A 14,589-nucleotide genomic window follows, 5' to 3' on the forward strand; every position below is an offset into this window, starting at 1 on the left:
CCTGGGTGACTATAGTCAAGTCACTGGAGGCTATGGACGGGACCATTTTTTGGACCAGGACACATCAGGCTCTCTCATTTCTAATCCTAGTTCTTTGGAATAGGCAGGCTATGTTAACCCCAAAACAGTTGTTCTCAGAAACTGATGGAGAAAAAAAAATGGCTGTGGTCAGTCTACTGACTCCGAAACTACCTATTGCCTTATTACTAATTATTGTTATTTACTAGAAATAAAAAGACTCTAATCCTTTACCCTCCCCTCTGCTCCTCACCCACTTTCTCTCCCCGTTCTTTTTTTTTTCTCTTCTTCCCTCCCTCCATTCTTCCTTCCCTCCTCCTTCCCTCACTCCTTTCTTCTGGTCTTGCATCTCTCTCTTCCTCCCTTCTTCCTTTCTTCCCTTTCCCCTTCTTTCTTCTTTTCTGCTTCTTCTGTGCTTTTTTTTCTTCTTCCACATATCCACTTCCTTCTGGTTCTACAAGATGTTTCCTAAAAAGACAATGCAGATAGAAATGACCTCGCCAGTGTCACTCATAAAAAGACTGCTACTTACAAAGTCTTCACTTCACCTTACCTTCTGGAGTTGAGCAGCTGACTCCATTCACAGTGGCTGTGGTGGCTACTCAGAATGATCAGATAGAAACTGTTCAAAACTGCGCTTCACTTTATCCCCTGTTGCTCTGTTTCAATAGACATAAGATGAAAACAAAATAAAACAAAATTCACTCAAACCTAAAAACTATAGCAACCTGCCCAAGATAGAAATAATAATATAACTACCACCACAACCTAAAGTTCCTCCCCCTAAACATCAAAACAAATATCAACAGAAAAGGAATTGGACCTGTTTTGTTTTAGGCTGGTTGCCTTTTGTCCATTGAGTTTAGGCTTCTTGTCTTGGGGTACCTGGGCAGTGGGACTTGCTTCTTTTCCTGTCTTCATTAATCTGGACCCTGAAGCACCGATGTCTGGCTCATGCCAGATGGATTTGAGAAAGCTTGGCTGTTGTTTGGGATTTGTGAATGAATTAGGTCTGAGGTGAGTTGGGCACTGGTGGACACCACATATTGGCTGTCTATGGTCAGGTCTTCAGAAGAGCAAATGGCATTGAATCTGACAATGAGCTAATTCCACAAACCTGGGAACTGGTACACATACCACCAGAGTTCTGTATTCATTTGTCACTCAGTGTTGGGATTTAGGAACCATCTTTCTTCATGCTGTTTTTCTGCTCCTGGTAAGGGAGGGCAAGGGGGACTGGCTGAGGATTCACCACATGGAGAAACTATTATTTATGTGTATTTTTCGTTTGGATTTTCACAAACTGTTCTTGATAGCTAGGTGTTTGAAACCCTATCTTACTGATAAGAAAACTAGTTCAGAGGGCTAAGAAGCTACCCCCCATGTCAAACCAGAGGAAGTTCTGTGTGAATTTGAACTACCCTTGCCTGTGTCTTGAGTGGTAAGTTTGTCATCATAACATTCGGTCTTCCTTAGTCTAAGCTTTGGCATCACTGTGCCTGTTGCCTGGAGACAAAGAAAAGACAACATTTCAAAGCAGCCATTGCCACTTTGAATAAAGTCCTTCACATTATCAATTTAGTAGTTTGACTGGTTTGCCTGGTCTTTTATAGAACCCTTTTCCTGGGTTATGATACCAGTCTGAAAGCCCACCTCCCAACTGGTACAGAATACTTTCTGGAGATGCATACAGAGACCATGGGTGTCTTCTGATGTGTTATCCCTCCCTCCCTGCCCCTCTGGACATGTTTCCCTCACGATGCAGACCCAGGCATGATTTTGGATGATGACGTTGATGTTATTACTAATCCCTCTGCCAGTGAAGATTAAGCCGAGCCTTCTCTGTTTCCTGCAGGAAGAAAGTTTCCTTTTTCATTTATGTTCGGTTATTACCTCTTGCTATCTTCCAACAAGCAATAATTGGCCGAGATAAGGTTTGGATTTTTAAAACAAGCTCCCTGTGCATACTGTCCTTTCTTCTTTACAGAACCCAAGAGAAAAAACGGAAAGCAAAGAGCCAATCTTAAAATGCCATATGGGATGTGTCAGCTACAGCAAGGGCACATTATTTTTGATCTTTATATTAAAGCTCTTAGGCTCACAAAATCTAAAGTTCTGTTATTTAATAAACAATGTATCTATCTAGGTTTTTCAGCCTTGAGAGGCCCTTTTCATGTCTCTGTTGCCTCAGGGCATGGCTCTGTTCTCTCTTCTATGTGCTCGTTCTTTGGCCCGGAGGAAGGATGCTAGGAAAGGTATTTCACATTTTTGAGTTTAGAGTCCATAAATTATTCATATTTACATCCCTGGGAGTAAGAATATCAGCCATATCGTAAACATCCAATAAATGTTTGTTGAGTGATGTGTGATTTGGGGGTGACCCTCTTTGCTCCTCAAAAGGATATAGCCTCGGGGCTTCTTAATAATGATTCTGCAGTTTTGTCAAAGATGTGCTGTGCACTTCAGTTCCCTTAGTTTTTCTCTCCTTTGCACAGTCCTCCCCGGCACACAAAGCTGGAGTAGTATTTAACTTTCTTCTTAAGTCTGTCTTTCTTCTAGTTTCCAAACATCTTGTGTCATGCTAATCCTGGCCAAGCTTACGTGTGGATCAGGCTGTGGGGTTTTGTGTGCCTTTGGGTAGTCTTGTCTTAATAAGGGTTGGCCAAAGCATTCTTTTGTTTTCTACCCCCTGAAAGGTTCTCTGTGTAACTTGTTACCTAGTCTATATATTGAGCCTTTTACTTGTTGGCTTTGAAGCAGTTTATATACACAATGGCAAAAGCATTTGATATTGGAAAATACGAGTGGAGGCCAGGATCTTGTTTGCCCTTGGCCTTATTGAATACACTATGTCTTATTTAAAGTTCTATAAACATAACTTAGGTTTAAGTCCTTTCTTAGTGACTGCACTTAGTACAGTGTACACACACACACACACACACACACAAACATGCACACATGCTAACCCCCACGAAGCGCACCCCTCACCTTTCCTGTTCATGTTTTCACAGTTGATATTTAGGGTTGACTGATTTCTGAGACGGGACCAGAAAGGGAGAAAAATAACGACCTTGGTCACAGTCTTCTCTGTAATCCTTCCTGGCTCAAACGACAAGGAGAAGAGGGTCTTACATTAGGGTAGCCTTGGTTTTCCCTCTGGACCTCATTGTTTTCTCATCTGTAGCTTGGTGATGACAGAGATGAAGGAAGATGCACACAGAGGATCTGGCTGTGGGTCTGGCAGGGTAGGACCAGCTACCAACAAGCCATTTTGCCCAACTTGGTGAAGAAACAATCCCAAAAAGCATTTTGAGATCTGGGCTCTGCCTCTACTTTGCCTCTAGTTCATCAGTTTACAGTGGTCTATGCTTCTGAGGTAAATTGTCCTATGTGGCAAGAAATGAACCCACTTGGACCAGAAAAAATTGTGGTTTCAATTCAGCCACGGTAACAAAAACAACTGCTAAATCCCCTTTGAAACTGGTCTTTTGCAACATGGCTTTCCCCCTCCCCCACTATGAGAGAAAAAAAAATTTTTTTCTCCAAAGGAATAAAGTACATTTGGGAAATTGGTGCATCTAGAAGGGATTGTTTGTTTTCTCTCCTATCATCAGTAAAATTAATGGTTAACACTACAAGATGAGAACATGTCTAATATCCAGCAGTTTTGAAAAAAGAAGGCAAAAGTGGAATCCAGACGCATTGCAACCATGGAAGCATGGTTTTATGTTCCCTGTCAGAGAGTTTATTGGTTCATTTGTGACACCTTAGAAATTCCTGTTTATTCGTAAGAGATTTAAAAATGTCTGCTGTTCTGATGATGTGTGGTGTTGTGTCCCTTCATTCCCAAATAAATTCTGTTGGATATCTATGGGTTGTCACATTTTAGTCAGCAGTCACTGCATCAAGCTGTGTTGACAAAATGTCCCGACATAATTGTTAATAAGCATTCTCATTTTAAGCATGGAACAGTTTAGCTAATGATGTATCTCTTCCAACGCAGTACTCAGGGCAGCTGTACGAGTCGTCTCTTTAGCAAATCAAGTAATTTCTTTAACAAAATGTTAAGCACAGATGGGCCATAAGCTGTCAGTTAACTATTCTTGGGCCTGCATCTGCCGGCTTTCAATGCACTGTTTTACGCATCTAGCCAGTCACTTAGCTGCGGCTCTGTGAAAAGCTGAACCTACTCTGATTGGCAAATAAAATGTTCATTTGTCTCTTCTTCCTATTGTTTTGTTTTGGTAACACATGTCAGCAGCTCAATTACCCAGTTCATTAACAGCTCCCAGAGGACACGATGGCCAGCCTGTGATAAGAGGGCAATTGTGGCCCATATGGCCAATAATGGCCTCTTTCTTGGCAATTGTAAACAGAAGTCACTTGGCCCTTTGCCTTTCAGAAGTACCGTTTTCCTGTTCCCTCGTCAGCGTGCAAATTACCTTTCATAGCTAGAATGAGCTAGCAGCTCTGAGGGAGCCTGGGTACCGTTGTAGCCCCAGCTCTCAGTTTTAATTATGACTGACTTTTAAGCTCTTGAGGGGAAAGTTCTTATCGTGAGAGACTATTCTTAGAAAGCTGTTAGCCGATTAATTAGTTAACTAATCAGTTTTCCTAATTGAATAGCAACACATTTTCTTGAGGGATTTAGTCTCGTTTTCTCTTTGAGAGGTACTAGTGGCAGTTACCATGGAGTTTCATAAATTATTATTATTATTTAAAAACATATAGAAGTCATTTGTGGGTGTATGTGGAGAGAGAAGTGATATTCTGTGGAGAGATAGTTGGACTCATTGTTAATGGAATTTTTACACACACACACACACACACACACACACACACACACACACACACACCGCTGCATCCTCCAAGACAAAGGATTTAAGAAACCACTGGACTAATTGGGTCAGTGTCTCCTAAACCAATAAAGATTCTTTTCTTTGCTTTGAACCCTTGAAAGAAAGTGCTTAATAGGCACGGGTTGACCAATTGTCGCTTCCTTCAGCAAAGTGTGACCTGAAAAGCATTTCCAATGATCAAAATTAACTATTAGCAGAGACCTGCAGATGCATGAACGACATAGATCTTTCAATCCAACAACTTGTAACAGAAGAAGCCATTTGGGAGGCCAAGGGACAGGTGGTAGCTGATGGTGGAGACTGCCACCTAGAGAAAGGTGTCTAGGGCACCTTCCTCAGGAAGCTAGGACACAGGTGTGCTTGGAGTGGTGGAGCTCAGAGCCTCTGAGGCACGTGGCCATCCTGCTAGTCTGTTTGCTAACTCTTATCTTAAATAAACACCCAAGGGCTCATGTTGTGCACTTGAAATCTCTCCCCCAGAGAGGAGCAGGGGTGCCCTTGGACCCATTCGCATCAGGCCATATTCATAACCAATCTGTACTCCCCGCCCAGGGCGGCAGGCACGGAGGGAGTTGTTGAGTGTCAGGGTCTATTTGTGTTATTTTGATTAGCTTCAACCTGGCAGGGGCTTATTTTCCTTCTAATGATCTCATGCTGGGAGCCGACAGCTTCGAAGGGAAGTGCCTGGGTCTGAGAGGAAGGGGATCCAGGAACATTTATACAAGCCAAAAGACTAGGGACTGGGCAGGACCAGGGTAGGTAAGGGACTGCAGGGTCTTAATTAAATTTAGTGTTCTTGAAACTATATTTCCTTGAGAAAGCCCTGCATAGCCTTGTCAGAAATTGCACACACACACACACACACACACACACACACACACACACACACAGAGGAGTGAAAATTTGCTAAAAATCCTTTTTTAAAAATCACATTTGGGGTGGAAAGAATATACAAAATTAAAAACAAAATAACCATTGCTTAATACATGAAACCATTGATTAGATTACTAAACTATCTTTCTTTGTCTATCAGCTGAAATTGGGCTGGGGACTAGCTTGGAAGAGAGAGGGAGTTATCAGGGAGGAAGGAGGGCAAAGGGGACAGAAAATATTTAAAATATATTATTATGCATGGGAATATAGTGAAACCCATTATTATGTATAATTAATATACTCTAAGAAAAACTTTGAAAAGTCAGTTGTTTGAATCCCAGTCTGGAATAAGAATTCTGGAAAGAATAATTCGTTGCTTAGTGGCTTGTTAAGTCATATACTGGTTCTTGCTCTTATGGTTTTTTTTTTCCCCCCTTTTCAAATCTTTAATTTGCTTCTTTGAGGAGTATGATTCCTTTATTTTCTTGACATATGTACAGTTTAAAAACATTAAAAACAATGTCTGGTTTACTTTGTAGCTTGTGAATTAATGTGGAAGGGAAGCACGCAGGTGCCAACGTCTCTGAACTGGCTTGGATTAACCCCTACTGTGCATCCGTTTCAAACTCCCCCTCCTCCCTTCTCTAGGAAAAAAAAAAAAGAAAGAAAGAAAGAAAAAAAGAAAAACACCCAACCTCCCCTTTCTCATCCACTCTGGCTTTCTTTGTGTCTCCTGCACCCTGCCAGGCAGGTGTCAGAACCCTGAAAGAGGGTAAATGCCCTGTTGATGGATTCCACAGATGGAGCGTGGAAATCGCTAGAATAGGATTCAGCCACAGGCCATTTCTTGGGATCCAACAAAAGCCTCCAAATAAGTCAACAAAAATCTCAAAGATCACAAAGGGAAAATGTCATTTGTCATTTACTCTGCGTCCGCGGAGGGAGTATCAGTCTTGCTTCGTTCCTGACTTTCACCCGAGTAAACACAGGAGAGGTCGTTCATGTCTTTCTCAGTGTAAAGGGGCAACTTCAGATCTGAAAACTGCTTGCTGGACCACGGAACGGTAAAAGTCACAGGCCCGAGACCCTGCAATCAGGCAAGGGGTTTAGTCTGCTACAGATTTTCCAGAATATACTGTAGTTACCCTCAGACACACTGGGAACCTATTCAGGGAGCTCTCGGAAGTATTCTTGTTTTTATCTTGTCCTTTTATCAGTGGACTAAAAAGGGGACAGAATTAGTCCGGACAGATAGAAGCCAAGGGAAAGCCTGCGGGGGTCTGGTCTGGGGCCATCTTAGGGAAATGAAGGATGACTATGACGTTGGGCCTCCAGAGATGCCCCCACCTTCTTTCTTGTCTGTAAATCCCATTGTATTATATCTAGGGCAAACCTAGAGTTTAAATGGCCGTCATGTTTTGAGTCTTTAATTATTCAAATAAAAGAGCTTGCTGAGAATTCAGACAGTATGTCAAATGCATGCCTGTGAATTACTTTATTTCTTTTTTCTTCTTGCCTGTCTTCCATCTCTGAATTATATTTGTCTAGAAACCAATAATTACAGAATTCCATGTGACTAAATCCCTATAAAATTGAGGCAAGATTTCATGTATAATAGTGTTAACTAGAATAAAATATTTCCCGAGGCTACAGAAGAGGTCACAAGGGGCTAAGGGACAAAGACACACTCTCTAATTCTCTAATTCCGTCTTTAATTAAACTTCATGGTTAGGCCACTGGTGGTGATACTTTGCCTTTTCTTCCCAGTTCTCTTTATTTCTGAGGGAAGAATTTGTCTTCCAGTGGGGTGTGACAGTTGTCTTATTCCTTTATTCTTTTTAGTGATGACATTTCCCCAAGTTCTATCTTGGAGGTGTTAATGTGAAATCAACAGGATAACTGAAAATTCACCTCTGAAAATGCAAAATTAGCTGGAGGTAGACAAAGACACAATGGCTTTATAAAACTGCTGAATTAGACACTCACTGAGGAAGGGGACTATGCTTTCCAAAAGTCCTGGTCCATGTATGCATTTAAACAACTAATGAATGTCCCTATATGTTTCAAGTTCTTTATTCCTTTTCTTATTTTTGGAAAGATTGTCCAGCTCTTGATAGCCTTTTACCAAATGCATTACAAAAACAACAACAACAACAACTACTACTGCTAGTCTGCAAAGAAGACTTTAATAAAGAGATACATGAGCTGTTTGTGGCTAGTGCTGGGTTCCAAGCTGCCTCTGGAGTTGGGCCCAGGAAATGGTTTGTGACGCCACTTACTGTTTTCATCTTACATCTATCCAATATCTTGGCAAAATGGATTCACTTCTTAAGAATCTTTTTTTTTTTTTTTTTTAAACTAGACCCTGAACTTTTAACCCGGCAAAGGTTCCTGGACCTGAATTCCATCAGGAAAGTATTCTGTTTGGTGTGGAGTGTGAGCGCAGGTGTACGGCTCCTGCCAATTTTTATCTGTTTTAGGCAGTGTTTGAAAACTTGAGGGGAATTGGTAGCAAAAGTGGCTGTCAGCTAAATGATTGGCATCTGATTTCCTATTTTGGTTCATTTCTGCCATGCCTCTTCAGAAGGATAGTGTGTGTGTGTGTGTGTGTGTGTGTGTGTGTGTGTGTGTGCTATTTAGAGTACACCAAGTAACAAGAGCCTGTCTTCTTAAGTCACACAGGTCTGGGACAAATCTTTAGCTGCATGAGCTGAATAATCCTGGGGTTCTCAGTTTCTTTTGCTGTGCCCAAGGTGATGATAAGTCTTTGCTTTGCCAAGAGAAAGGGAGGGAGAGAGAGAGATCTTCTGCCATCTTAACAAGTTTGATCCATGGCCCCTTGAGAAATGGCATTAAATCGATGTAGAAGTCAGAGACTGGACTGTGGAGGGATATTAAAAACAGAGTAAAAAACAAACAAAACATTCACAGTGAAGTAACCTTCAGGGTTGAGATTTAAAAGAATCTGTGAATCGTGTTACAACTCAAAGCAATAGCATTTGCATTTTAGGTGGTGCTTAAGCTGTGACACGTAGAGATGTGTAATTTTTTTTTTTTTTTAATGAGAGCTATTCTGAAATTTGAACTTTGAAAACAATCGCTCTAATGAGTCATAGAACACATTCATTTTGGATATGAAGATATCAGTGAGATCATATAGAACTAGTTTATAGAGCCTAGCAATTTATTGCTGAGACATCTCCCTGTCTAGGTCCCAAGACACAGCATCAGGCATTCTATGGAAGAGGAGGAGAAAGAGAAGGAGGAGGAGGAGGAGGAGGAGGAGGAGGAGGAGGAGGAGGAGGAGGAGGAGGAGGAGGAGGAGGAGGAAGAGGAAGAGGAAGAGGAAGAGGAGGAGAAAACCTTTTATTTCTTTGGATCAGGCTGCCTTTAAAAGGCTGCTTTCCTTTCCATATTGTGCATCTGATCTACTATCTAGCGCACTCTACTAGCCTGATAATGCAGAATGTGGCTAAGAGATGAATTATAAGAAACTAGTCTCTATGTGTTATTGGGACTTAAAATTGAGATTTACTCCTGGTGAAAACTGAATAATCCAAATTCACTTACTTATTGTGAATTAGGTTGGTTCTGTACAAATGTTAAGTTTTCCTTCTATTAAGTAATAGAAGAAATAGTAGTATTTCCATCTTAGAAAGAGCTAGATTTTCCTAGCTGGTCAATTAACCTTGGATTGCTGACTTTACATATTTTAAAGCCCACATCCTTTCAGGGTTTACAGATGGGGAGAAGTTACAATTAGCTTGTAAAATTGTGGCTTTGTATTGCCAAGAATGATCAGTTGGTTCAAATAATTCTCCAGTTGAGAAATCAAGGAAATAATTTCCTCTCTGTCTCCTGAAATGCTGGTGGCTAGCACTTTCTACTTCAGCTTAGAAGCAAAAGTAGTGATTTGTTACCTCATTAGAGAATTTTATTTGTGGTAGAAAAGGCTGTCCTGTTGAGTTAAAAAATTCTGAGTCTTTAATTGTTAACTTGAGGTAGTTCCTCAACATTCTCTCTCTCTCTCTGTCCTCTTTCTCTCCCTCTCTCTCTCACACACAAAATCTTCTTCAAAAAATTAATAATCATTCCCAAGACATATAGACCTATACAAATGCTTAGAAAACTTTGAAAATAATTTTTAAAACCTCATAGACTCAAATACCTCTAAACAGATATTGAGAGACTAACAGAGAGCAGAGTCTCTATCTTACAGAAATCAGAGTCAGAGGAAAATTGAAAGTTTGCCATGTACTTTTATTCATTCTTTCAACTTGCAATTATTAAGCACCTAATGTGTGCCAAGTTCCCAGCATGAGGCCCAAGTCAGGGAGAGGGCCTTGAAATCACAGAATTTATTTTCTGGGGATATTGGTTGTTAGGTAAAACATGGTGGTCTTGACCCTCAGGATTAACTCTTGGTGGTGCTTATAAATTCAAGCAATTTTTTTCTTCAGAAACCAGAGATGATTTTGATTAATTGACCTGACAGTGCATGGCACATCATATTTACTTGAGAGAATTTAATAACCCCAGAGAGTCCCCAAGGAAACATGAACATTTCCACATACCTTTATCCTAATGGGATCAGAGTAACAGAATGTGGACGTGAAGATTTAAGGTTCTCACAGGCAGGGGAAGCTTCTGGAAAGATTTTTAACTCTGTTGAGCCTTTCACCTACATTCACTGTGAAAGAGAAATCAGAACAACAGAGATCTGGAATGGGAAGGAAGACAGTCTGTGGAAATGAAGTGCCTTCTTGGGAAATCGGCAATTTGTTTCTCCAGGAGTGTCATGCGAACAGTTTAAACATGCATATGAAAAAGTGCCGGTTGTGAGTGAACTGTGGCAGGAAGCGTTTATTATATGCTTGGGAATTTTGAGAGGGAAAATTAATACTGTGGGATATTTGCTAGACGTTATTCTTCAAATGTCATTTAACACCTGTCTCGTTATCTCCTGAGCTTGTGTCAGAGAAAGAGCCCAGCTCCCAGCTACTGATTCCCAAACTGCTTCTCAGAGGCTTCTGAGTGGTTCTGTTGGTTCACATGTTTGAGAAACACTGCTCTAAAGTTGTGTACAAGTTATTGCTTTGCTATTTAGCTCACATTTATCAAATATATGTTCATATAGGTAGTATCCGGAGCTGTTGAAGTTTGTAATGTAATACATGACATTTTATTTAGCATGCTAACATTTCTCTAAAATATTTTAATAGTTAAAGGAAGTCTTTTTTTTTTTTTTTTTTTTTGGTCTTCTCTGAGACAGAGTTTCTCTGTGTAGCCCTGGCTGTCCTGGACCTTGCTCTGTAGACCAGGCTGGCCTTGAACTCACAGAGATCTGCCTGCCTCTGCCTCCTGAGTTCTGGGTTTAAAGGTGTGTGCTGCCCCCGTCCTTTCTCCCCTCAGGAAGTCTATTTAACACCTAAACTAGAATTTATCTTAAATGAGATGATTTTATATTAAATTAGGCAAGGGCAAGTGAAAAAGCAATCACATGATGCAAACATACTAAATATACCTTATATGTAGGTTTTACTTTTATGTGAAGTGCATTTGCTCCCAGCTGTATCTTCTTTAATTAGTGGCTAATTCACCACTTCCTCCTTTCAAAGCCCTTAGGTGTGCATCAAATATGGAGGTGTTAAAATATTAGAAAACTTAAAATCACACCCAGGGACCTATTTAACCTTTTGGGAAGCTTATAACTCGTTCTAAAATACAGTGAAGTTTAAATTTCTGTAGGACAGAATTACATTTGCCCCTAAGAAACTAGAAATATTGGGTTCAGACAGAGGGCTCTAAGGCCTGACAACCTGAGTTTGTCCAGGACCCACGTGGTGGAAGGAGAGAACTGAGTCCTGAAAGTTTTCCTCTGACCTCCACATGTGTGCTGTTACTCCAGTGTCTTCATTCCCCACCCTCAGATTTGTAAATAATAAAACTTAAAAAAAAAAAAACTTCAATCCATAGCTTGGTGTGGTAGCAGACACTTGTGATCCTGACTATCTGGAGGCTGAGGCAGGAAGGTTATGAGTTTGGCACTAGCTTTGAGTATACATGGAGTTTAAAGCTAGCTTTGGCTAAGCAGTGGGACCCTGCCTCAAAAGGACAAGGAATTACAAATATAGAACTCACTGTGCTTTCTCAGTGCTTGTCTGATCCTACCAGCCTGAGTTGTATATGTGGTGTGTGTGCGTGCACGCTTACATGTCAGGTGTATACCTGGAAAGCAGAGGACAACTGTGTAGAGTCTCCTTTCATGCTTACACGATTCCTGGGGACCAAACTCAGTTTGTCAGGCTTACGTGGCAAGCACCTTTAACCACTGGGCCATCTTGACACCCCTACCTTGATGTTGACTTGAGGACTCTGTAGTTTTCTTGTTGGTGTGTCCATTTGACACAGCACAGTCCAGTCTCTTCTCCGGAAGGCTGACCCCTGTCCTCACTTCTTTGGGGAAGGTTTTAGGGTGCATTTGAATGTTCTTAGGAGCAAAGCCACTGTGGCTCCTGCTTATGTCTCAGACTCTCCCTGATAGCTGTGGACAGCTCTCTGCCTTTTGTCCCCCGAATCTGGTAAGGACAGCTCTCCTGTGCAGTGCCCTGGGCTTGAATGTCTTCTAATCACAGAAACTTCTCCTGATAGGTCAACAGGTATTCTGTTATGGGGATTAATTTGCGGTGGAGGCACTAACACGTTCTTAGTATCTACAAGGAGAACTATGTTACTCCCCATCAAATGATGGCCTAGAAATGTCACCAAAGCTTTTCAAACTCTTCTTATAGCTTCTTGCTTTAAGAATTCAGATCTTGCTCAGTGGTGGTGGTGGTGTAGGTGGTGGTTGTGATGGTGGTGGTGTAGGTTGTGATGGTGGTGGTGTAGGTGGTGGTTGTGATGGTGGTGGTGTAGGTGGTGGTTGTGATGGTGGTGGTGTAGGTGGTGGTGATCCAAGCTTTTATTCCCAGAATTCGGGAGTCAGAGGTAGGTAGTTCTCTGTGAGTTCAAGGCCAGCCTGGTTTACAGAGTGAGGTCCAGGACAGCCAAGGCTATATAGAGAAACCCTGTCTCAAAAACTCTTTAAAAAAGCGCCAAATAAAAACAAAACAACCCCCCAACACCAGCTCCCCACTTTCCCAAAAAGAAGTGGGTTGTTCATGTCATTTCTATCTCATTCTCTGGCCCCCATTTCTTTTTCTAGTCACTTGCACACTAAATTATAAAGCTCACCCCCCCACACACACATATTAATATAGAAAAATACAGGCTGCTTTGGGAGAAGCCACAGTAGGGTCAGCTTCAGGGTCTCTTTGGTCCTGTGCAGTCATGCAGGGTACTGAGAAGGGTCTAAGCACTGATTAATGCTCTCCTGAAACTTGTGATAACTTTTGAACAGGGGGCCTACCATTCTCTTTTCGCCCTGGGCTCCTGCAGTCAGGCAAATAATCCAGGCTGCTACTCCGCCTCAGCAGAGACCCAGACTTTGAACTTCACTTTAGGGATGGCTCATCAAACAGTGTCTCTCTTTTGGATTAGTTCTTGAGATAACCATTAATAAAACAGAAATTCTCCTTAAAGCACTTCCCAGTTTCTAGTGATGTGATTAAAAAAAAAAAAAAAAAAAAAAACACAACAGTATTGGAGCCTATAATATATGGGAATCCTTAATGGTTTACTGTTATCCATTATTTTTTTTGGTACTAAGACAATTTTAAAATATTTTAAATCGCAATTACTTCAAAGATAGCATCTTTTAAAATTAAAATTTAAAGTTAGCATACAAAATAATTGGTTTCCTTATGGCATTTTCTTATATACATGTATATTATACTTAACTCTCATTTGTTCACTTCCATCATTAGTAGGAATTTATCAGGAAGAGAATCTGGGTGTGGTGCCACATACTTGAAATCCCAGCACTTGGGAGAATTAGGCAGGAGGATTTTGAGGTCAAGCCTGGGCTACGTAGGTAGATGTGTTTCATTTATTACACGGATGAGTGCTGAGTGCAGGTCTGTGAAAATGGAATAAGACCCGTCGTCTCCTAAGAACTCAGAATGACGGATACTCAGAGCAAATACTTCAAGGGGGATTTGCTGCAGGGAGACAGAACAGGGGAAGATACTGAGGACCATTTAATAGCCCGATAGTGTGATACATAGAGAGTCAGTGTCCACGAGAAGACACTAAGTACTTCAGGCTTCCAGTTACTGTGGCTGGGAAGACTTGCTTTTGGATACAACTTTACCATTTTTTTCCCCCTGTGTTTTTAGCCTCTGCACCTCAATCAGACGAAGGCTCCGACATTGACTCTGAACCTGATTTACCCCTGAAGAGGAAGCAGCGCAGGAGTAGAACCACCTTCACCGCAGAGCAGCTGGAGGAACTGGAGCGCGCTTTCGAGAGAACCCATTACCCAGACATTTACACCAGAGAGGAGCTGGCCCAGAGGGCGAAGCTTACCGAGGCCCGAGTGCAGGTACTGATGCTCGAACCCGGACATGGGGGACTTCCTCCGACCCAGGGATCCAGGGAGGAACCTCCAGGGTATCCTCGTGGGGAACTTTTTCGTTGTTTGGTCTTACTAAGTAGTCCGGGCTGGTATGAAGTCATAGGCCTCCTGAGTGCTAGCCTTACAAACAGCTGAGAAGTGTTCGAAACCAAGAAAACCACATTAACAGCAGAGCTTAGGGTGAACGAGTGTTTGTAGGCTTTGGTTATTGTTGGAGGCTATGTTTATAGCACACAGAAGTTCATTCTACTCCTGTGCACTCAGCATTAGGATCTTGATAGTGTACCAGAAACTACATGGCTGTTGAGGTTCCCAGGTAATAGC

At 41.6% G+C, this 14,589-nt stretch overlaps 1 protein-coding gene across 2 annotated transcripts in view; it reads left to right on the plus strand.

Moving 5' to 3' along the window:
- The window catches only part of Pax3 (paired box 3), a 97,005-nt gene that overhangs the window by 50,586 nt on the left and 31,830 nt on the right, over positions 1 to 14,589 (plus strand). For both annotated transcript variants that reach the window (XM_034498094.2, XM_034498096.2), the window contains exon 5: positions 14,027 to 14,232. In XM_034498094.2, the coding sequence (XP_034353985.1) occupies positions 14,027 to 14,232 (206 nt within the window). The remainder of the gene's footprint in view (positions 1 to 14,026; positions 14,233 to 14,589) is intronic.

Source organism: Arvicanthis niloticus, chromosome 3 (genome assembly GCF_011762505.2).
Source record: "Arvicanthis niloticus isolate mArvNil1 chromosome 3, mArvNil1.pat.X, whole genome shotgun sequence".
NCBI lineage: Eukaryota > Metazoa > Chordata > Mammalia > Rodentia > Muridae > Arvicanthis > Arvicanthis niloticus.